A 23,310-nucleotide genomic window follows, 5' to 3' on the forward strand; every position below is an offset into this window, starting at 1 on the left:
TTTCATTTCTGTAGGCCTCAGTGAAAGTCTTCAAAAGAAACGCTGGAGTGTTGCGCCACTGAATTATGACATGCAAGAAAATATTTTGCTGACTTCAAAGTTATCAGCACTTCATGCTTGTAGGCATTTGGGACTGGGTTACTGGATGCACTTGAGAGTGAATGTTAAACTAGTATATCACTGAACGCACTGGCACAGTGCTCCAGTTAACCTGGAAGGTTATGAGGCATAACTCCCGATCCCAAATGGGCAGCATAGGGGCTCCAGCTAGTCTACAAAGGGGCATCCATTACTTACGTCAACAGGGACCAGAAGGCTTCTGCCCAGATGCTGGTTAAAAGAGAGGCACCAGGCTTCAGTGTACCCATTCATGTTGGGAACATACTTCTTAACAGTCTCATCATTCAGTCTGAGCCACACACCATCATCATTGTGGATCTATGGGAAACAAGCAACAGAGCGGAGCCATGCCCTCCTGTAACTGCTAACAGGACCTCGCATGATCCTTAGAGGCTGCAGTACATGGGTGCTATAGTTGATTCTGCATGTAATAGTGCTATAATTGATTCTATAGAAGATTCTGCGTGCAACATGTAAACATAGATCTACAGAGCATGTTAGTGTGGAATTATGAATATCATCATCTGCAGTGTTTGAGTACGTATTTCTGCTGAAGAAGTCTCAATAACAGAGAGCAGACTTATCAGGGGCCAGCTCTGACTAATTTAAATGAATATGTCCCTTGGACTAAGGCTAAGGACAGAACTGCAGCCTCAAAGTCTCTTGCATGTGTGAAGCAAAGGAAAGGCAAAGAAATGTTTTAACCAAATCAAAAAATGTAAGCTTACAGAGAGTTGCAGAACTAATTTTAAAAAGCTTATTACTATTTGTGATTTTAGAAAGGAGGAACCATAAAGGAATCAAACATAATTACTGTCACCAGGCTCTCTCTGATTTAAACAAGAGGAAAAACAAGAGGGAAAAGGACACAGTACTTGGAAACAATACAGACAGATTAAGTGTGTCCCTGGTCTAGAGTGGTTTACCTCGTCAATGAAAGTGATGGTGCCATTGACTTGGACTATGCCTATCTGTTCACTCTGCAGAGAGGGGTGACTACGCACACGCAGCCCTGCGCTGTCCTTGGCGACAAATTTGCGCACCTGAGAGAAGCAGAGAGGGGAGAGAGAGACGGGGAACAGTGAGACAGGCAAGCAGATGGCAGGAGAAAGCAAAGCACCGCAGATTACGAGAGGAGGAGACAAACACACAGCAGGGATATGTAGCAGAGAAAGTGTGAGAAGAGCTCCATTCCAAAAACAACCTGTCAGATTAGTCTTCTGATTTAAAAACCTTAGGACATAAAATCAAGCTTTGAGAGGTTTTACACAGAAATAAGGAGCCCAGCAGCAAAGGCATAAAAAGCTTGCATGATTATGCGCAGTATGTTTGTGTTGCTTGTTTCCCAGCTTAAACTCACAGTACAAGTACATGAGAAAAAGGCGTTAAAGAAAAAGTCACTTCTCACGTCAACCCAGGAAACTCCTTACAAGAATGTAATACAACTCAAGCCTTACTTCTAATAAGCTGAAGGTAAACAAACACAAAAAAGTTTCAAGTTTGAATAAAAAATGTCAACAATAGAACGTAACTCTTGGAAAGAAAAGCCCTGCAAGACCAAAGGGATCAGGCCTTGGTTTAGATGTTAGAAGAGGAAATCTCACCTTGCTTGGTTGTGGCTCAGCTTTGGGTTTAACCATCTGCGTGCCTGGAGGGATCATCCCTTTGGGTGGGTCTTTCACTTCCACCTCCAGACCTGCATCTGCAGAAAATTCCATGCTGTCAGCAATCATTTATATGTAGCACATCTTAACGCGGCATTTTTTATTAAGTTATTAAAATAGTATTTCCACAGTGAAATGCTCTATAAAGCTTATTTGACTTTAAATAAAATTAAAACTGCCAATGGTTTTATGAAGTCAGATGGCACACTTTCCCCTTAGCTTACACTACTGCTATTGCATCTACTCAGGCTACGATAATTCTAGGACTATTTACCAATTTCAATGCCATCTATGGTAACATGGATGGTGTACAGCCCAACAGCACCAGGAGTCCAGTTGGCACTGTAGGTGCCGTCCGTATTAGCCCGGATGAGCATATTTTCACTAGGCCTGATGAGAATAAGAGCATATGCTGTAAAACATTATTTCTATTCAACAGAATACAGAATTTAGCAGTTCACGAAACCCATCTTTACCTCTTTGGAGTGGGCGAGGCAAAGCGCAGCTCCTCAAAGGAATAATTCTCGTATGCCTAAGTAGGGGGGAAAAGACCACAATCCAAGCATGAAATATAAATGAACGCACTTGGTTACATTGGATGTACCTATTATTCCTGCTCTCACAAACCAAAGCAGTAGCAGCAAACCTTCATCATGGTAATGGCAATGTAGCGGGCTTCCTTGATGATCATGGGTTCGTAAGTGGCCTCCAGTTTTGGTGCTGGCAAGCCACCGAAAGTGAGGTCAGTGCCTGTTGCTGAGTTAGAAGGGCTCCCTGGCAGTCGCTGCAGTTTCTTCATGTTGTCTTGCTGAATGGACTTCTTCTGAGACACAGGCACAGCTTTCACTTCCACCTGCAGACCAAAGATGATGAATTTGGAAAAGGTTCTCGGATGTCAAAAAACTTATTTTAGACATAAAAACATAGTTGCTCTGTATAAGTACAAGGCTTACCTTCATATTTGGCACATGTACCACATCCCCATACTGGTCTTTGGTCTGCACAACCACAGTAGTTGGCCAACCACAACGGATGTCATCTTTGTTGAGAATGAGGGAAGTCTTCTGAGGGTCTGCGTAGGAGTCTGGCTGGAGCCACCTGAAAGTAGAGGCAAGTTTTTGGAGGAAAAAAAAATTATAACTTGCCTTTCTTAGGCATGTGTTGCTTTTATTTTGTTGTTGCCATCATCAGACAAAACCAGGACTGTCCAACGATAAAAACAAGTAATATCGATTATTTGCATTAGTTTGTGTAGTGGAATGCGATTAAGCATAATTCTCTTATTTGTTTGAGCTTAACCCTAAAGAAAGATTTTTTTCAAATTAAAGCAGTGTTATAGTTACATAAGTGGACAGATAATTCATTAACAGTATTTTTATTAGGGTTAACCAGGGTTCACAGGAACCTGAACATGAAAATCATGTATTTTCTGTAAATGCATTTTCTAATTTTCATCACTGATGTCCAGTGAAAGCAACAGTGGCTGCATGTTACAGCTGAATATCATATGTACAGTCAACATACAGTGAACTCCTTGGTGATCAAAGCCCTCTCACTTTTGCTTGTGTTCTTATAGCTTTTGGATTCTTGTACAGTTGCTTTCCTCTTTGCTATTAGTTTATTAATTCGCTGCTCGTTCATTTATCCAAAGCTTTCCCACAAGCACTGTCCAGCATAGTCTGATTAATGTAATGCATTAAATGCCATTTAAATTTACATCTGAACAGTTGGGCTTCAGCCTGCACGACTATAATGTCTTCTTTAGGACTAACCTGGCTAGGCGGCCTCCACTTGAATTGGGCACACAAGTGATAAAGTCCTCCAGAAAAGAGTGCTCATTGCTTTGCAGGTGCAGGGGCAAGTTGCCCTCTAGAGCTTCCAGAATTGTAGGGGAGTGAGAGAGAGCCAGCCCCTTCCCCAGGATCCCTGAATGGGCCTTGCACACCTAATAGACACAATCACAGAGATTACAACTTAATCCTACTTAACCCAACTTTATCTTACTGAACCTAAATGATTTACAAAACCTTTATTGTAATACCTGAAGTGATGCCTCTTCAAGAATTTCCAAATCTTCCTCTAGTTCATTTCCTGTGGAAGAGAAAGAAAGGTGATACATTGAACAGAAATGAGTGGAAGTATGATTAAAAGTGGAAATCACTAATGCAATTACCATTGTAAAACTTCCTAAAGAAAAAAAAATATATATATTTTACCTATAGGCAAAGCTAGGTCCTTTTTCATGAGAGCAGCAGCACACACACTTCCCAAATATGCCAGCTCCTTCTCCAGCTGAATGATACCCTAAGAGACACAGGCAGGTGGAGAGAGTTTCAGTTAATATGCATGACTAGACATCACAAAGCTTTGTTCCAGCTCACAAAAGACGGAGCTAATCCACTAATTAACCGGGCAACTAAAAATCAGCCAAATGCATGCAACCATCTTCATTAAACATAAGAGAGTGGAAAAGAAAATCAACAGGAACAGTATATCCTGTGAGAATGAGATTCAAACTCATTCAGATTAACTCAGGGGTTTATCAGAAAGAAATGTATTCTAAAACTCCCTAATCAAAGGGCTTAAATTGACCCCTTACCTCATCAGGACCAGGGTTAAACTCATACCCCACAGCCACACATTTAAAGCCATAGAAGCAGGATTTCTCATCTTTGACGTAATCTGATGCTGTTTCTAACGAGAAGAGGGCCTCATTACCTTAAAGAAGAAAGATACATGAGTTTATAATGGCAACAGTATATAGTGATCAATCTTCACTACCGGTGTTTTAATTTCACTTGCTGGAAACACATTGTTTTTTTGTGTCCACACACACACACACACACACACACACACACACACACACACACACACACACATGCGTTTATCTAAAAAAAAACACAACCATATCTACAAAGAAAAGAAGTTTTAATTTTGCAAACTATAACCTTTTACATTTAAGTTACCTTTCTGGGATCTGAATGTTATACTTATTTGAGGAATTGTTTTTTTGTTTTTTTTTTTAAACAAGCGGTGTTCAGATACAGTAGCATGCTGTGTGTTTAGGAACTTGAGACTGTGCTCCTACCTGGCAGTACAAGGACAGTGGTGGGCCAGCCAGTAGAGCCAGAGAATTTCTTGAGTTCGGTCCAAGCGTTGATGGTCTCGTGGGCCAGGGGCCTGGCTCCCAGGCCAGAGAAGTGCAGCGTCCGACTAGGAATGAGCAGCCGCAGCACATCTTCCGGCTGGGCTGTGCCACACTGGGGGTCAAACTCTATAGTTGTCCAGCGCACACAGTCTGGGAAGGACACCTACAGGGTTTAAAAAAAAAAAAAGGTGAACTTCATAGTTTCTGCTTAATAAGAACCAAACATGTCTTATATATTTTGATATTTACCTTGACATACTTTGTCATTACAATTAAAAACATATTTAGTTACTAATTAATACTTTAGTACAAATTAATGCTTTACCTTGTAGTGGGTAACACCAGCCTGCTTGTAAGGATGATCACTCTCTATAACTGCATAATGGCTGGAAGTAGTGCAAGCCGACAGACCCTGCTCAGGCTGGTTACCGGTGGTGCTGTCTGTAGACTGGTTAGGATTGAAAGCAGGTGGGGCATACTTTTGGTTCAGGGCAGACACAGAAGGGAGAAGCTCCTGCACCAAACCAAACACCTCCACGGCAGCCTGTTATGGGGTCACACAAAATTATGACAGATATAATAGACACTGACAAGATAAACTGTTTAAAAAAACAAAAAAAACAAAAAAAAAAACAAATACCTAGGCAGAACACGTGATTACCTTTGGTACTGAGGCTGCCACAGGGCCAATGTATGCCAAAATGAGAGGAAGTAGCATGGAGAAAAGACTGGAGGAGCTCAGCAACTCTGGAATGTCTTCAGCTGCACAAAGAAAACAGTTAGTCACAGTAAGACACTCAGACATGACCATGAATAAAGGGATAATACTCACCATCCACAGCAAAGGCCCGGTGTAGGAGGTCCTTAGCTGCCCGTACCACAGCGCTAACCACTGAGAGAGCACGGCTACAGTTTTTATCCTCTTCATTAGCCTTGCTCAGCAACTGGGACTGCAAATCTCCATCATATTCACTTCTGTGACAGACAAAATGTAACAACAATGTAACAAAGAATACTTGTACTCATCATGCTCTAATTAATTACAGATTTACTTTAGGCGTACAGTGAATTCTCATGTCATACAACAGCTTTGGCATGAAATTTAATTCTAAAGGTATATACGGCTCATGTATGACAAGAAAGACACTGCTTTTTTTTTTTAAAAAGGATATATTGGTTTGTGAAAAGAGGAATACAAAAGTGTAATAACCCACCTGTAGTAGAGGATCTGAGGGATCTGGCCTCGGGTCTGGTTGGTGCCATTACTACTGAGACTACAGGTACTAAAGGTGAATGTTACTCCGTCAGAACACTGCACTGTGGTCATCCCTCCGTCTCCATTGGCAGTGCGACTGCCATAGTTACGCAGGCGAACAGCATATTTCACAGTCTCCTGTAGTAAACAGAGATATGAGATGCAGATGTTTGTTAATGATGTTCTGATGTTTCAAAGTCCCGTAAAACAAAAGGAAGACGGTTTATGTTTGAGCTTAAGTAAGTAGCCAAATCACCTTCAGAGGCACAGCCTTGTCCAGTCGGATCTCAGCAATATCACTGGGGCTATCATCAGTGCTGTAGGTGCCTTTGACCAGCTCCAAAGATGTCCATCTGTGGGAGTGTGCTGAGTCCCCAGGGTGCTCTGTCTGTGCCTGAAACATGCATCAAAAAGTACATATTGGGTTATTTTCCAAAGCTTGATTTTATAAGAGCTTTCCTGAAAAAACACAAGCAGCATGAAAACGGAAGCATCACTTGAAAGAGCCAAATCAATATTTCCCCATGTAATTTGAGGCTTTGAGAGTGGTTTCTATGACTGCTACTTATATGCAAAAAAATTTAATTAATTAAAAAAACAGAATAGAAGACACAACTAATAAAAAATGGCTTATATAACTGACGCAAAAAAACAGCTCTTACATCATCAGCAAGAACCTCCAGTTCGTATTCATGGATACCCCCTCCCCCGTAGACGCAGAAGCCCACCAGAACCACGCCCGGTTTGTCCACAGTGAAGCAGATAGCATCAGGGGAGCCATTGCCTGTGTTCCAGCTGCGGCCCTGACTGGTCTTAGTGAAGCGGTTGGGAGTGGATTTTACAGAGTGCAGTGAATTAAGCCCATCAACCTGAGCAAGGAAATTACAACAGAGCAATTCAAAAAATGCAATACTGAGTGTTTTTTAATCTAAAGATGCACAAAGTTCAATGTTTCTGCTAAGATTACTGGTAATGGCAATCCATCCTGCATATAGTCCACTTTAAAGATCTAGAAGTAATGATGCAGTACCGGGAAAAGACATTAAATGATCAACATCGCAGCATGCTGACATCACATTTCTTTTCCACTGGGTGGCAGTAGTGGAGATAACAAAAATTGAAGGAAAATGTTTTTGTGATTGCTTGCTCAAATGACAAATACAGGCCTTAACTAATGGGAAGAAAAGAGGTCTGTGTCTTCATACGTTTCCACATACTAACCATATATACCAAAACAACATAAGATGAAATGAACAGTAACATGGCTCGTCCTCTACACAGCCAGCAGACTAATGGCACGGCTGACCAGTTGCTATGACAACCAGTCAATGGCAGTTTCCTAAGCAAGACGGACTGCAGTACACCAGACAATAGAAGGGTGATACAGTCCTGTGGAGAACACACCTGTGCCCATGACTCAGCTTCCTACAGCACAATACTCAAAGAGGGAAGAACAGGAACAGAGAGGAGGGGATATATCTGATGAACAGAATGATATCATCTCTCATGCAGCAGCCAAAGGCTATTTATGGCCAGCAGGCTGCTGTAATAAGATTAGAGCAGAGGGCAAAGCTTATTCGAACTAGAAGTTGGAAAATGGTCACGTTTTTTCCAGGAAAGAAAGAGGAGGGTGAAAAATGAAGAAAAAAAAGAGCAAAAGGCAGGAGGTCAAAGAGACAGAGAGTTGGACCGAGAAAGAAAGAGAAAGACATAAGTATCTAACCTCAGAGCCGAGAGCAGAGGCGGTGAGCTCACTGACGATGCTGGCCAGCAGGCCGCAAGTGTTGGACACTAAATGGGGAGAGAAAAGCTCCATCTCTTTCCTCAGACTTTTCCTCACTGGGAGAACCACAATTACCAACATTTTCTCCAGAACTTCCCGGAAACTTGTCATCCCCATTAGGTTCTCCTCCGTCTGGACGCCCAAACAAACATACAGCATATCATTTTCATGTTAAAAAAAGGTCACTACAGACACATATACATACATACATACTTATATACACTCATACACATACACCCACACGCACACAGATATAAGACAATGTCTGTGTCCATTATCTCTGTTGTTAATAATTACAGTGAACATTGTCCTAAATGGATACATAGGCAGGATGTTTGTGAGTACTCACATGGCTGAGTTTCTCCATGTGAGCCACCAGCAGGGGGAAGCGGTGAGCGAGGGCAGAGTCATTCTCAGTGCTGACCTGTTTAACGAGCGAGCGCAGCAGAACCTCTCCATCATATGCGATAGGCAGAATGGAGGTCAGTTTAACTGATGTGTTACACAGTGCAGACATCACTGCAGCCAGCAGACGACTGCTTGAGGTGCGGAAGTTTGCCTCCTGGATGTCCTAGAACATCAACATTGGATTTACTGTAAGTGTGAAGCTGAGAGTGAGAGATCTGTCAGAGATCTGATAATGACAATGATTTTTGACATATAATTTCATGACACATAATTTCAATGTGTTGTCATGAATGACAGGCCTAACTCTGATTGCGTACTCTAATGATTGAGGATTGCAGATTCTGTTCCTGAATTCAGTGTCTTACTTTCAGAGCAAACCTCTAAATGAGCATGTCACTGGAGATATTTCAGAACACAACACCACCAGGCTATCAGACCTAAATCTGTCAAGTGGCTTATTTTCTGGGGCTTGAAAGTGGTTCAGCTTCTCAAGGATACATGAAGCACTAGAAAAATTAACCATGTTAATGCTAAGGACTAGGGAAGTTTCAAAACACTAATGAATGTACTTTTTACATACTGTAAAACAAGTTCACAGTATAATTCATATGTGCAGCGAGTGCAAGACAGGATAAGACCGTAACAATGGATAATTTATTAATTCTACACAGGCACAACACCTCTACATCAGATATGATAATTATTGTAAACATTTATTCTTGTATTTTTAACAGACACTCTTATCTAGAAAAACTTACAATAGTAGCTGAATGCAGTACTAACAGCTTTGCCCAAGGACTCTTTATTATCCTGATTGGTCAGGGAATGAAACTATCAATCGCCCATGTAAGGGCTGTGGTGTTTCTCACTAGGTTTCACTTCAATGAGTTCAAGAAAAACAAAAATGCCCACCACTGCTGACTACACCTGCATCAGTGCATGTGCAAGCACAAATCTGGCAGCAAGTTACTGGTTGCAATTATTGGCTCCAATACCTACACTTTCCCATTCGCTGGCAAATAATATACTGGCCACCAATATATCATGTACCCCTACTGGGGGAATAGGAGTGGTAATAGTAGGCTCCCAAATAAAGTACAGTTCAAAATTCTACTCTATGGCTTAGTAAAAATTACAGCAGTGTCTTTTATCAACTGGGGCCAGAAGTTAAGGATTACAAAGTGGTACACTGACATTTCCACAAGACATGGGGAAGATGAATAGAGTGTCTTCTTCATGCAGTGACATACTGACACAATCAGGCATCACAGTCTTTAGTCACTTTTAGTGTGCTGTGAGAGAGCTCTGTGTAGCTGGTTCCTCAAAAGGATCCCACATACCACAGAGGATGTGTGCATTCTCTGACCTCACCACTGTTGGTAAAATTGGGCAATGTAGGAAGAAGCTGTATTTTGGTTATGACCAAGCGTCCTCAGAAGGCATTTACCTGGTCAAGGCAGTTGAGCAGGTCGCACAGGCAGGCCCACTGCAGGGCAGGGGTAGGGTAGAAGGAGTGGAAGCAAGCTGTGAAGGTGTTGTGGCATTCCTGAAGCACTGCCTCCAACAGTGTGAGCGGTTGGCTAAGGTAGCCCTGCGGGTCGTTATCCAGTTTGGTCAGGCAGTTGTCCATGCCCTCTGACAGAATTTTCTTCAGCAGGCTGCGTGTCTTCCCAACACACTCTGCCAGCTTGCTTGACTCCTCCACAACTGCCTTGGTACTAGCTGAACAGGACAAGGCACAAGCACAGGGACACACAATGTTAGGGTTACATATGCTATCATGACGCATGTCCTAATCTTTACTGGCTTATAATCAGCAGAGCATGTGCACTAAAGGTGTAACAAATTTAATACAGTCCGAGTGGATAATATGATAAAATTTTATGCCTATCACGTATCATGAAAATGTCTTGAAGTATCATATTTTTTTCATACCACCCACCCTGACAAGGTAAGGAGTTTCTCCTTTGTCTTCTCATTTGGGATTATGCTATACATGCATTCATGTTACAGGGACTTCAGCCACGTAACACTGATTATGTTCCACAGAAAGAATTCCACTACTAACATTATCTGTCTGTCACAAAAGAAGGGCAATTCATTGTCCATAAACAATGCACTGTGTCAGTGGTGACATGACTGGTAAATAGTAATAGCAGTAAATTAATTAGCAGTAGTTTTGCTGATCTAATATTGATGATAATTTAACGACATATCGAACAGTTATGATACTTTGCCAACAGCAGCCACCACTAAATGATAACTCAGAAGCTTTTTTCACATATAGAAGTATTAACCTTCTGCACTGTACTGACCACATGTATGCATCTATTACCAAATATTATCTAGATTACCAGAGATGGGGTAGATCTCGCAGATATAAACACGGAGCAGGCGTAGGCAGCAGGTGCCCACAAAGCGTAGACGCTCAAGGTCCAGCAAGGTGGCTGTGTACTGGAAGCCCTTCAGTCCTCTGAGCTCCTCCACCCCCAGCACCAGCGTAGTCCAGCTCCAGTGCAGGATACTCAGCAGAGACTCGAAGCACTCCTGAAGGAAAAACATACAAACATTACAGCATTAGGTCAGGCCACTTGCTAGAAGGTCAGTAGACTGGTAAATGTATTGTTTTTTAATTTACTTGTTTCACAAATTCAAATAAGCAATTTAATATGTTTTCTATTTCTGAAAAATAAACACAACTAGGCCAGACTAGTCAGAACAGTCCACATATTTGAGTCCATTTCTAAACGAATACGTTTATCAAATACAGGCAAACGTAGATAAAAAAAAATATGTTGTCTAGCTAATACAGGTGTGTTGATTCATAATTAAGCAATAGAGCAGAAAAGTGTTTTCATGAATAACACACAACCTTGAGTATTCTATGGCTGGTAACCAACAGTGCTGAAAAAAGTCAAGCAAAGACGTCAATTTGACGAACACTGTATCAAATGAGTTTTAGTATTGAAAAGTATTTTTCAGCAAAAAAGTAACACCTTTTGCACTGCAGAGCCATAAAACTGCCACAATATCAGGTTCAGCTCAGCTTTATCAATACTCGTCAGATTAAACTGAATGCTGCTTTGTTCCAGCCAATGTTGTTTGCTGAATTGTGTTCTGTTAATTTCTGGCTATTTCAAGTTTGTTTAGTTGTTTTGCTATCACAGCTGCCAAGCAAAAACCTCACTTAGGAACATTTAGGGACAGAACTGGAATTTAAAACAGGCCTGCTGTTATTCTCTTCTGGCCAATCTAACCAAACAGCCTGCAGGTCAAAAATGATCTTATAACTTACGTATCATATCCATTCTCTGTTTTTTGTATGTGCTAAAATAGGGCTTAGTCAGCTGCAGCATAAAACAAATTTGTTTGTGGTTCGTTCGTTACTCAGTAACTGGTGCTCAGTCGAATTTTACCGAACAATCATTGTGAAAAAAAAAACATAAATAACAGGACAGGAAGAACACTTCTTAACCAATCAGACTCTCTCTTCAGAACTAACTGTGGTATAAGGTATCTGTTCTTGGCAAACATACCACTGAGACAGTCCTGGCAAAGGAGCGCTTCAGAATGTGAACCGGCTCACTGGTCTGCTGTTTTCCTTTTGCTGCATTACCATCATTTGATGGCAACCTAAGAAAATCAAGTAAGAAATCTCCTAAGAAAGTCAAGTAAGTTGAAGAGGTCAATCACATATTGAAATAAAATGTATCATAGTAAGTTGTCTGGTCAAATGAGCACCTACATCACATACCTGTATAACAACTGAGGTATCTGACCAGCATTCACATCAGTACCATTATTCGATTTCTTGGAGCTCTTAAACTGAAACACCACGCTGCAAAGTGGCACAGAGAGACATTGTTTTCACATACTAATTTACAATCACACAACACTGAAGGATTAACATTTCCATTTGGATATGAAAGTAAAGAGGCTGGTACCCATCATCAGTGGTTATAGTTGCTTGGCCATGCGAGCCACAGTCACTGCTGGGCCCAGACACTCGAGCCCAGGCCACATACCACCAGCCTAGCTGTAACAGCACCGGCTCATCAAACATCATGGCATACTTCTCCCTGAAAACACATAGAGGATGGATAATCAGACCAAACTTCCTGATGACAAGGTCCGCATCATTCTCGCTCTCCCTCACATATAGAAACAAAAAAGAACATATCCTGCATCTGTGTGTGACTCATGGAGCAACCAGACACAACATTAACACTGATGCTAGCTATAGATCAGCATGGACATGTTCAGACTAGCAAACAGTAGTCAAGAGCCCCCTGAGAGCTATATGTCATTAAAATTCTGTGCTTCAGTTTTAGACTTTTGCCTTTGCAATATCACACGACCAGTTCCAGTGATGAAATGAGTGTTAATGTCCAGAAAAAGAATAGAAACATTTCTATCAGTACCTAGCAGCACAGTCATAAGCCAGAACGTCTGTCTCAGCCAGTAGGTCCCCATCTGTCTCATGATCTCCTCCATCTGGGCCCAACTCAAACAGCTGCAAGTAAACAGCCAATCATCCACAAGGGCATTCATGTATCAAATCTAAGTAAATTGAGAAAAGGCAATAATTATAGCATAAGTGAGCTTCTAACCGAAACAACAGCCTACCTTGATTTTGGCAGTGTACTCTCCCCGACCTCCAAACAGCCCCAACCCCCCCAGCAGGATATCAGCATCCGCACAGAAGCGAATGGCCTCTACAGAGTGGGCAGAGTAACCCCAGCCTCCACCATGACCTGAACACCAAAAAATTAAAACAATAACAATAATAAATGACAAACTGCACATATTCTGCAACATTCTATTCGGTAACACTGGTCAACCTTCCATTCTCGTATTGGACAAAGTAGAGACATTGTTAATATAGCATGGTTTTAAAAAAGTTCATTGTGTCACAGCAATGGGAACTGACTCTCAAAGCGGTTGACCACACTGTAGTCCTCTTTGGAATAAACCTTCATCACTGCCTGTGTCTCCTCCTCAGCACTGGCCACACCCATCTTCAGCTCCTGCATGGCTGCTAGTGTATCCAGACAACCTGTACAAAATCACACACAGGTTCCCAACAGAATCAGCAACATATTTCACACTGGACAACCACAGAATTTTTTACTAATCGTATTTGAGTTAGATGGCTAATAACTTAACTCTGACAGATCGCAGTCCCTCTCAAACAGCCAGTCAGAGCAAGTCTTTTAACCAAACATAATTTGACTCTAATTAGCTCTAATCGGAAGTGCTAGGGATGGTGCAAAACGGCTGCCAACAGGTTGTGCCCAACTCAGGCCACTTGGCCTACATTCACGCTGCAGGTAAAAGTGGCCCAAATCCAATCTTTTTATTCACATGTGACAAAGATTTGTTTTTTGTGTGACAGCACAAATAAAAATAATAAAAAAACATTTTTGAGTTCGGCCTCTTTCACATGCGGTACTAAAATCTGATTTGCAGCAATGTGTTTGAACAGTCACATCAAAATCTATGCTACTTTTACATTAATCCAACTCCATCTTTATCATAATTTTATATGCATGCTGCAACTGACTGATAGCAACAGCATCAAAACTCCTTTTGCCTTTTACTATTGTTACACTTCATGTCTTTTCATTTGATGAGCTACACAAACGTAAGTTAACAAGTGTAAACAAATAAGCATGGCACTGACTAATGAGAGAAACTAAGCTAACAGCCATTCAAAATCATGTTTACTTCAAAGGAAAAAATAGGGAGAAACAAAGGAGTCAAAGGAGCCGCACACAGATCAAGTGTCTTTATTGCCACTGTGGCAGTGTGCGCCCCTTTGCTAGCATTTATTTTTGCAGCAAATAAATGAAAGCTTGATCAGCTTCCATAATTAAAACAAGTACAGACATTCACTACTTCACTCTTTTCTGCAATCAACTTAACATTTGTTGGATTAGTGTACTTAATGGATCGGTGTTCTTTCACGCATGCAGATTAATTCAGGAGCGTGATCTGTTCAGACTGATGTCAGATATAGGTCACATTAAAAAGACAGCATGAACGACTAAACAAAAAAAATAAATAATCAATCAGATTTGGGCAGTAAATCGGATTTGGCCCTTTTACTGTAGTCTGAACATAGCCTTATGTACTCTAATACGATTTGTACATTGGACGAATGCCACAATGGTAATTCATTTCTCATTTCTTCTTGATTATAGTCACATTTATCATTTTCAAGGCATTTGCTAAACTATTTATTTGAATAACTTTTTTTCAATACTTTCCCCATATCTCTCACAATCTTGGCGGTTTATAATACACATTTTAACATTGAGTCCACTTGTGAAGTTAACTTATCACCAACACACATTACATAAATCACTTTCCTCAACAATGGCTGCATAACAATTAATGTTTGTATATAAATGGCTAAAGGGAATTAGAATAATGCATCAGTCATCAGCTTATTCACCACTTAGCTTATATCTCCTTTCTGTTTAGACATGATTTGAGAGGCTGTCATGAGGAGAGGCAGAGAGAAATTATATGGAGAGGTAAAGCTGCAGAAATGTATGTGACAGAGTGACAGAGCCAGAAGGAAAGAATGATTGACCGAGAGCCTACCCAGGATATGAAGGGCTCCGTGAGAGCGCGTGGTGGTGGCATGGGAGCCAGAGGGCAAGGCCAGCTCAGGGCTCAGGATGCTACAACGAGACTGGATGTCCGAGGCAGAGGGCATGCGAGCGTCTGCAATCACAGCGTTGTAGCACCACATCTCCCGTGTGCTAGGTAGGAATCTAGAGATGCAGAGAGCCAGAGTTTGGGTTGATGGACGAAAGAGGTAATATAACAGTAGACTTAAACAAAACCACTGTTAATGTTAAGTCACTGTTAATGTTAAGCCAGTTTCACATACTGTAGGATAAAAAAGTGTAAGAACTCATAGCACTCATAACACAGGCCACAGAGGACACTGGCAAAGCCATACTGAATGGTTATGTATACAGTATATTGTTTCCATTTATCTTTCTCTTCTTCTCTGCAGCCACCAGCACATTCTGGCTGCAATAAGATAGTTAGCCCAGACAGTGTAACCAGATCCTTACCTCCAGATGACATCATATACAGGGTCTAGACAGAGGCCAAAGCCCTGAAGGTCCTCCTGCTCTGAGTCATTAAAGGTCCGACAGCTTCCATCCATTTTGTTGATCAGCAGGCATTTGAAGGGAGGTGGTTCAGATACAGATGTAGGAACCAAACCTACAGAGAACAGATAATTGGTTTAGGACAGGCAGTGACATTTTTCATCAGAAACATTGAGACACAAGGCCTTCAAATGCTGAGGGTGAGTCATGCAGGGACAGTACCAATGATGCGTTTGCTGGCAAAAATCTCTGAGGTGGCCAGAACATGGGAGTTGATTAGTGCTTCATCAATCCTCAAGAAGGTCTGGTCTCCACTGGCACCAATCCATGTGGCTTTGCGGCCATATTTGGCACCGATGTTGGGCATGGGCGAAGGCTTAGCATTCCAGTAGGGCATGTCCAGAATGGGCCGACCAAGCTGTCCTTTCTGCAGACACGACAGAGGGAACCCTTAGTTTTTTTTATTTTGGCCAGCACTGACAATGATATATCTTTTTTACACCTCTTAAGACTCAATAGTATCTCAGCGTAAAGTAAAAAAAAAAAAAACACTGATGGACCAACACACCGAGAAGCTTCCAAAAGTGAAGACCTGACCATCCATGAGGAGCACTGCAGTGTGGTTACTGCCTGCTGTCACCTGAATGCTGGGGCCAGGAAGAGCCTGCACTAGAGTGGGAGACCCCCTTTGTAAAACAGAAACAAATAAGCCATTAGCAGCCTGGATCTGATCAATTTATTTCATATATTATTAGTATATGTGCAAAACAAAATTTAATTTAATTTATTTTCAAGGCAAAGCACAATGAACAATTTATGTCCAGCACTTTGTTTCAAAGTGTGGTAAAACATCCCTACCTGGAATTGACGTCTCCATGTCCTAGCTGACCATGCTGCCCATAGCCAAATGTGTAAACATCTCCATTCTCCATTAGCACCACTGTAAGTTACATACAAACACTTACATATGAACATACAAACAGCAATAGTAGTATGTATGCATCCAGGCAGGACTGCAGTACTACAATGAAAGTTAATTAACCGAATTACCAATAAATTCAAATTTAAAATGTATAAATTCTAAACCAAATTTACAGAGCCAGTGAACGTTTTGTAGTTCGTACGCACGCTTTCTCTTATTCGTGGTCATGATTACTTAATTCGTTCCCACGATTAACAATTCGTTATCTCGTTTTCTTTTCATCTTGGGCACGTTTTCTTTACTTCGTGGGCATGGGTTTTTTTTATTTTTTTTTATTTGTGTTCACGATTTTCTAATTCGTTCTCTCGTTTTCTTCTAATCCTGCTCATGTTTCCTTTTTAATTGAACGCACATTGTTTGCTTTTTTATTTGTGCACAAACAAACTAAATGCAGTAGATACAGGCCGCTAACAGCTCCCTGAGACTTTCTGATGGGTTTTGATGTGTTAGATTGATGAGATAATGGACAGAGATGCTCATTAGGTTTGATTCTGATTTGGGGGCGTTAAGAAGACACTGTAGATCTTCTTCACAGCAAACGGCCCATAATTTATCAGTGCAGCTGCAGTTTGGTGGTGAAATGAAGGAAGACAATAAACTACAAAAACAATCTTCACTAAACTGCACTTTCTAATGATTATATTTAACAGAAATATAGAAGCAGCATGGCCGCTTAGCCCTGTTTCTGCTCCCGTGTCAAGCTGCGGTGTTAGAGATCATCACACAATTACAGGAAGAAATGATCAGCATCAACATTTCAACAAACTCTAATTAAACACACAGAAACATTCATGTGGGATGAGGTCAAACGGCGAGACAGTTTAATAGATTTATGCATTGGATGTAGATATATTAATGTGAGGATGTTAAAACACTGATCATTTCTTCCTGTAATTGAGTGCTGGTCTCTAACACCGCAGCTTGACGCAGGAGCAGAAACAAGGCTAGCAGAGCCATTAGCTGCTTCTGCATAGGACAAATATCATGTGCATTCAATTAAAAAGAAAAACATGACCACAATTAAAAGAAAACGAGAGAACGAATTAGAAAATCGTGATCACGAATAAAAATAAATAAATAAATAATACAAAAAAAAACCATACCCAAGTAAAGAAACATGCGCACGATTAAAAGAAACGAGAGAACGAATTGTTAATCATGGGAACGAATTAAGATATCGTGACCACATGAACTGCACAACGTTCACTCGTATAAATTTTTTTTTTCACCTCCGTAAAATTTGTAATTTGTAAAAAGTTATTCTGTTGCAAAGGAAAAACTATATACAATCTAGTTATATGCAAAAGTTTGAACACGCCCAGTCAAATTACATTTTGTTGTTAACAGATCCTCTACAGGGAACAAACTAAAATATGTTGCTTTCTGTAAATTTAAGTGTACATTTGATTTATTTGCTAAGTTCATCATACTGGAAAAAATAAAAAATGTAAAATGACATAGCTTTTGTACAGGACACATTTTGTGGTATATTTTCCCCCACTATGTTAAACACCAACACAGTAAATACATGAATCTGTATTCAAATGTGCAGAAGTGTGCTCCCTGTAGAGGATGTGTACTTATTTTCATGTAGAAAATCAATAAAATATATCATTTGTACAGGGGTGCCCGAATGTTTGCATACAACTGTGTATTCATTGCAGGGTTTTGTAGTTTTATCATTTTAGATTCCAAAGGGTCTCGAGTTCTAAAAGGAAATCTTGCTCAGCCACATACAAGAGACAACATGCGGCCAGCTGCAGTTCTAGCTTACCCGAGTGGTGGAATCCACAGCTGACCTGCACAGCACGGAGCTCACAGTCAAAACGCACCGCTCCCGGAGGGTAAGTAGTGATCTTACTGGCATCTTTGTCCCCACGCTCACTGCTGCCGTCTATAACACAGAACAGGGTTAGATGATGTTGAGGACAGAGAGGGCAGAGAAGGACAGCCTCACACAGACAGATATCTGAACCAGCGGGGGAGGCTGAGGGCCATCAGTCACCTGGGAGGAAAGAACTGGAGCTTCAAGAAAAAGGATGAAAAAAGGAATAAAAGCATGCATAGTGATCGAAAACCAAAAAAAAACTCAGCAAAACAAGCTACAACAAATTATGTGAGTGCTTTTTAACAGACAATTTGAGGGTCAGTCACTGATTTGCTGGCAATCACCAAGATGGGCAGAGACAGACAGCTGATGTGATTTTGCTGAAGCCACAGCCCTGATCACAACAGCATGGATGAGTGAGAATCCTACTAACAAATACCTCAACCAGCATGGTTATCACTATAACCTCACTGTGAACACATAAGCTGCAATCGCTCCTCTCAATCTCCTTGCTTATGCACACCAAAAGAGGAAGTGGACGGGAGTTTTAATCCACCACCAACAGAATGGGTTAGTCTGAATTAGGGGGTGTGCAAAAACGTTTTTAAACATGTATAAACTACTGTCTTATTCATTTAATGTTTCCCAAAATAAACGTGTATCACATTCTATTTATAGTGATTGTGCACTGGGATTTATTTTCTGAAAAACATTTGATGAAAGTGTTAGAGCTGATATGACCGCTTGAAAGTGAACAGTTACACTTGATACACTGCATAAAAATATACAAAAGAGCTCCTCACACTATTTTTAGCACAAATGTGCCAAATGTGTTTATTGTAGTTTCCATTATCAACTTGTTATCTGCCAGACAGTGGTGTATGACTCTTGGTCAGACTCTCTTGTATAAATCTGGGGAAATTATACTTTAGCTTGGCTACTAATTTAACAAACGTTGCTACTATTTTAACAAAAAAGTGAGACGTTCAAATATTAAAAAAAAACAAAAACACACAACCTAACTAACACAACTGGGCAATTTGTCTTCTTCTACTACTAAAATGTACAAGCAGAGTGGGGGGGGCAAAGAGGAAGAGGAAGAGAAGAGGAAGAGAAGAGAAGAGAAGAGAAGAGAAGAGAAGAGAAGAGAAGAGAAGAGCCTGGTGATGGGGAGAGGGGGCAGCTGGGCTCCAAGTGGAGTCAGAAGTGAAGACCATAGTACCTTTGAGTTTCTCCCGCATTAGCTTAATGGCCTGAAGGGGTCTTAGTCTGGCTAGGGCCTGCTCACGCTGGTTCATAAAAAGGGGGCCAGGGAATACAAGGGGGCCTATGAGGGGGAGAAAGAAACTTTCACATGCATGGGCAAAGCATCTCACAAATGGAAAAATAGCATATAGTATACAACACATCGCAAATCATAGAATACACAAGCAAGGGGAGCACCTGTACAAGACAAATCCTTTCACAAAGATCACAAATGTATGTGAAGGATGATTCAACTGTAGGAGCGTTGTGGATCACAGATCCTTAGAGCTACTTTTTTTGGCTGAATCAAGACTAAAAGCTTTGTACAGACAATGCATGATCACAAGCAAAGCCCTGTGCACAGTCCAAAAGAGGTCTTAACTGATACGCTCGAGCCAAATTGATGGTGCCTATGGCCTTTAAAAGCATAAAAATAAATCATTCTTGTGATCTGCATTTTCTTTATTTTGGAGTCCATGTGCCATATAAACCCTAAAATGTTGTCAATTGAACTAATAAATATTTATCACTGTCAACTGCCGATGGCTAAGGGTTGCAGTCAAATGTTGGTATATTGCACACAGCCTCAAAAGCCCATCAGCAGCATGTGAAAAATCATGCTGTCCATGACAAGCAGTGCCCTGATTCAGCAGATCCACAAAGCACCAGTTCTTGAAAACACAAACTCTGTTTACACCTGGACAGTTTTATGTAACTGGCACTTTATTTTAACTTCCTCGGGCCATTTAAGGCAACTGAATTAAACTCAGAAGGACAAACTCATTAAGAGCTAAACAGAAGGAGCAGCATGCCTCTGTTTAGTGGTGGTAGCCCAGAGGGGGTTTTGTCCCCCACAAGCAGAACAGCAGAAGAAGGTGGCATCACAGCACCAGGAGGGGTTCTGGTCATCAAATGTGGCTTGGAGAAATGAATGCATGTATATTTGTTTAAAATGAGTCTTGGATCACCTCTTGAAGTGAACGGAATGATTTAAATCTGTTATAACTGCATCTTGGGTGCACGTACACCTGCATTTTATGTGGATAATCTGTAGGTGTAGTCCTTATACTCAAGATGCATGAAATATCCAGGTGTAAACGGTGTCTTAAGCACATAACTATTAACATGCTGTTACATAACCTGCACTTCAGGCTCCGCACTGTCTTTGTCCTGAAGAGCAGTGGTCAGTGTGGGTGTGTTTATAATAATGACTGCATCTCACCTCTGCCTTCCTCCAGCCTGTGACGGCGATTGATGCGCTGCCTCTTTTCTTCCTGTCGGATCTGGATGTGCTCCTCTATATTGACGCCTGGAGGGGGAGGGACAGGAACAGCTAAAATAAAAACGGTCCAGCATGGGCAGGGCCAAAGGAGGGAGCAAATGAGAGACAACATGGGCAGTGTGAATGATGAGCATGGAAAAGCGATGTAAGTCAGTGGACATGCATATGCACATACAGACACAGCACAAGCACACTGTGATATTAGGCAAACAACAACAGTACTACAGCAACAGCAGCTCTTTGCCATGGAATGATAAACATGATAATGATATGTTAGAAATGGTAGTACAGAGTCTCCGTAACCAATTATGAGGCAGCACCATCCAGGATAAAGTTGGTGTTGTACCTAACAGTAGATCTAGTGGTATCATTTCCTTCACAGCATCAAAGATTCCCCTTTGCCTGGCTTCCTGACCATCCAGCTCACGAGCACACGCCTTACAGCAACCACATGAGGAGCAGCCAGACTCGCCAGAGCCACAGCCACAGATTCTGAAGAGAATATACAGACTCATACATAAACAAACATTACCACATACATAGTGCATATACAAACACCACATCCAAAGACATAATAGCACATTCATGAAGCAAAAACTAGCAACATGGTTTTACACTGCTGTGTGTGGACGTGTACGTTACATACCCTCCTGGCACTCTGTCAGGTCTCCCACTGCTCACACAGCTGGCTCCATAGCCAGTGCAGTCTCCACACACAGTGCACACCATGCACTGGTCCAGCTTCCACTTGTGCATGCCTGGCTGGCACATCATTGACTTCTCCTCCTTCTCGTCCAGCTCATCTTCCAAGTCCTCATCCATCGCTGTGGCCATGTTCTCCACTCCAAAAGCTGCAATAGCAAAACACATAAATCCCAAAGATGGTTCTAAAATACAATCAAAGGGCATTTTTCACTGAGACAGCACAGTGATGCCCCACTGGAAACCTTGAGTTAATCACCCCTGGCCCAGAAAGAGTAATGTGACTGATCTGTCTGGTGATTTATGCTACCAAAGAGATCCATTTATGATTCTTACCCTTCCCTGCCTGACTCATGGCTCCTGTGTCTCTGCCGCACTGGCCTTTGTTGTTCACTCCAAACGTCCACACCTCGCCACTCTTAGTCAGTACACATGTGTGGGCCTTACCCATGGCCACCTGAGTTACAAAGTGACCCTTCAGATCTGATACCTGGCCTGAATGAAACATGAGAACAAAGGATTTGACTGATCAGGGTTTGATTAGGCACTGAAGCACAAATCTCAGCTCAAACATCGCTCTGTAGACTCTTTCAAAGAACTAAGATGAATTTAACATCATGGCACTTTTGAGATCAGGCCCAACTCTACAGCAATGATATGCTTAATCTGGCAAAGATCCCCGCATTCACAATAAAGTATAGCTGGCAATCTAAAAACAAAACCAATACAAGAGGTGACACAATGTACTGCAAAGAAGATGGATACATTGCCCACAGAAAGCTAAATGTCAGTCTATCATTTATAAAAAAAAAATATTTTTGTGAAGATACTTACAGGTGCTGTCACTGTAAATGGCATCCTTGCCAAACATGTAGAGCTCTCCATCCTTAGTGACTATGCTGCTGCTGCCATTGTTGCAGGCTGTGTACACAGCTGTCTTTGTCTCCAGCTTGATCATCTTCTTGGGCTTGTAGGGCTTTGGCTGTCTCCGACTCTTTGCTGAAGAAAATAAGGTTCACATTTCTTTTACAGTTTCACAGATGCTTGCTTGCCCTGAAACAAATCACTGGCTGTGCAAAAGAATATTCCTGAACGTTTGTGTTCTATCAGCATGTATTCATATAAGAGAAATCCAAGCCAACTATTAGCTCAATTGACTTTTATTATGAGAAAAGAATGTTTAAGAATGCACTTTTTAAATTACAAATGGTAAGAACAGAAACATCTGGAAGAAGAAGAAAGAAATAGTTTGAGTAAATTAAGTGAATTATAAGGTTATATTTATATAAGCAATTTTAAGCAAGGCTCTACTACATGCTGAACATATTTGAAAAAGAAATCCAATTCATTAGAAGAGGCTTTCTTCCTTAGATAGCTGACAAAATTCCACACCTTCTCAAATGATGAACCAACTAACAAAGCCTTACTTGACTCTCCATCTTCTCCCTTACTGGCGGACCCTGTGAAGAAGACGCTGCCATCCTCAGCTACTAAGAGGGCATGAGAGCCATCATGGCCCACTGAAAACTGCACAATCTTGGGTGACTTAGTGACCGGCAGCTCCACCCACTTCCCAGCTGATGGGCCACCCTGCTTGATGCCAAGGCTCTGATACTTCCCAGTGTAGTAGATCTAGAAGGAACGGTCAAGGGAAAGAAAAGATTTTTTTTTTACAACAGGTATTTGTATTTTTTTCAACAGGTTTTTGTATTTCATTAAAATATCTCCTAAAACTTCTGATGTTTTCTATCACAAAACAGTGA

The 23,310-nt window shown here is 41.2% G+C and overlaps 1 protein-coding gene across 9 annotated transcripts in view; it reads right to left on the reverse strand.

The window, feature by feature from the left end:
- The window catches only part of mycbp2 (MYC binding protein 2), a 77,585-nt gene that overhangs the window by 23,576 nt on the left and 30,699 nt on the right, over nt 1-23,310 (reverse strand). For 4 of the 9 annotated variants that reach the window (XM_036564192.1, XM_036564632.1, XM_036564415.1 and 1 more), the window contains exons 12-52: nt 22,975-23,179; nt 22,382-22,546; nt 21,884-22,042; nt 21,492-21,696; nt 21,192-21,337; nt 20,786-20,896; nt 19,541-19,645; nt 18,265-18,384; nt 16,367-16,448; nt 16,077-16,194; nt 15,731-15,935; nt 15,470-15,623; nt 14,988-15,160; nt 13,309-13,434; nt 13,005-13,132; nt 12,800-12,891; nt 12,323-12,457; nt 12,133-12,216; nt 11,915-12,011; nt 10,733-10,925; nt 9,826-10,100; nt 8,320-8,541; nt 7,911-8,102; nt 6,850-7,056; nt 6,444-6,581; nt 6,147-6,325; nt 5,765-5,907; nt 5,594-5,694; nt 5,258-5,476; nt 4,873-5,095; nt 4,384-4,502; nt 4,001-4,088; nt 3,826-3,875; nt 3,557-3,729; nt 2,738-2,882; nt 2,431-2,637; nt 2,261-2,316; nt 2,059-2,174; nt 1,725-1,822; nt 1,047-1,163; nt 298-438 (exon numbers count right to left, since the gene is read on the reverse strand). In XM_036564192.1, the coding sequence (XP_036420085.1) occupies nt 298-438; nt 1,047-1,163; nt 1,725-1,822; nt 2,059-2,174; nt 2,261-2,316; nt 2,431-2,637; nt 2,738-2,882; nt 3,557-3,729; nt 3,826-3,875; nt 4,001-4,088; nt 4,384-4,502; nt 4,873-5,095; nt 5,258-5,476; nt 5,594-5,694; nt 5,765-5,907; nt 6,147-6,325; nt 6,444-6,581; nt 6,850-7,056; nt 7,911-8,102; nt 8,320-8,541; nt 9,826-10,100; nt 10,733-10,925; nt 11,915-12,011; nt 12,133-12,216; nt 12,323-12,457; nt 12,800-12,891; nt 13,005-13,132; nt 13,309-13,434; nt 14,988-15,160; nt 15,470-15,623; nt 15,731-15,935; nt 16,077-16,194; nt 16,367-16,448; nt 18,265-18,384; nt 19,541-19,645; nt 20,786-20,896; nt 21,192-21,337; nt 21,492-21,696; nt 21,884-22,042; nt 22,382-22,546; nt 22,975-23,179 (6,012 nt within the window). The remainder of the gene's footprint in view (nt 1-297; nt 439-1,046; nt 1,164-1,724; nt 1,823-2,058; nt 2,175-2,260; nt 2,317-2,430; nt 2,638-2,737; nt 2,883-3,556; nt 3,730-3,825; nt 3,876-4,000; nt 4,089-4,383; nt 4,503-4,872; nt 5,096-5,257; nt 5,477-5,593; nt 5,695-5,764; nt 5,908-6,146; nt 6,326-6,443; nt 6,582-6,849; nt 7,057-7,910; nt 8,103-8,319; nt 8,542-9,825; nt 10,101-10,732; nt 10,926-11,914; nt 12,012-12,132; nt 12,217-12,322; nt 12,458-12,799; nt 12,892-13,004; nt 13,133-13,308; nt 13,435-14,987; nt 15,161-15,469; nt 15,624-15,730; nt 15,936-16,076; nt 16,195-16,366; nt 16,449-18,264; nt 18,385-19,540; nt 19,646-20,785; nt 20,897-21,191; nt 21,338-21,491; nt 21,697-21,883; nt 22,043-22,381; nt 22,547-22,974; nt 23,180-23,310) is intronic. The other 5 variants (XM_036564263.1, XM_036564748.1, XM_036564482.1 and 2 more) reach the window with 4 other exon arrangements.

Source organism: Colossoma macropomum, unplaced genomic scaffold (genome assembly GCF_904425465.1).
Source record: "Colossoma macropomum unplaced genomic scaffold, Colossoma_macropomum, whole genome shotgun sequence".
Classification (NCBI taxonomy): domain Eukaryota; kingdom Metazoa; phylum Chordata; class Actinopteri; order Characiformes; family Serrasalmidae; genus Colossoma; species Colossoma macropomum.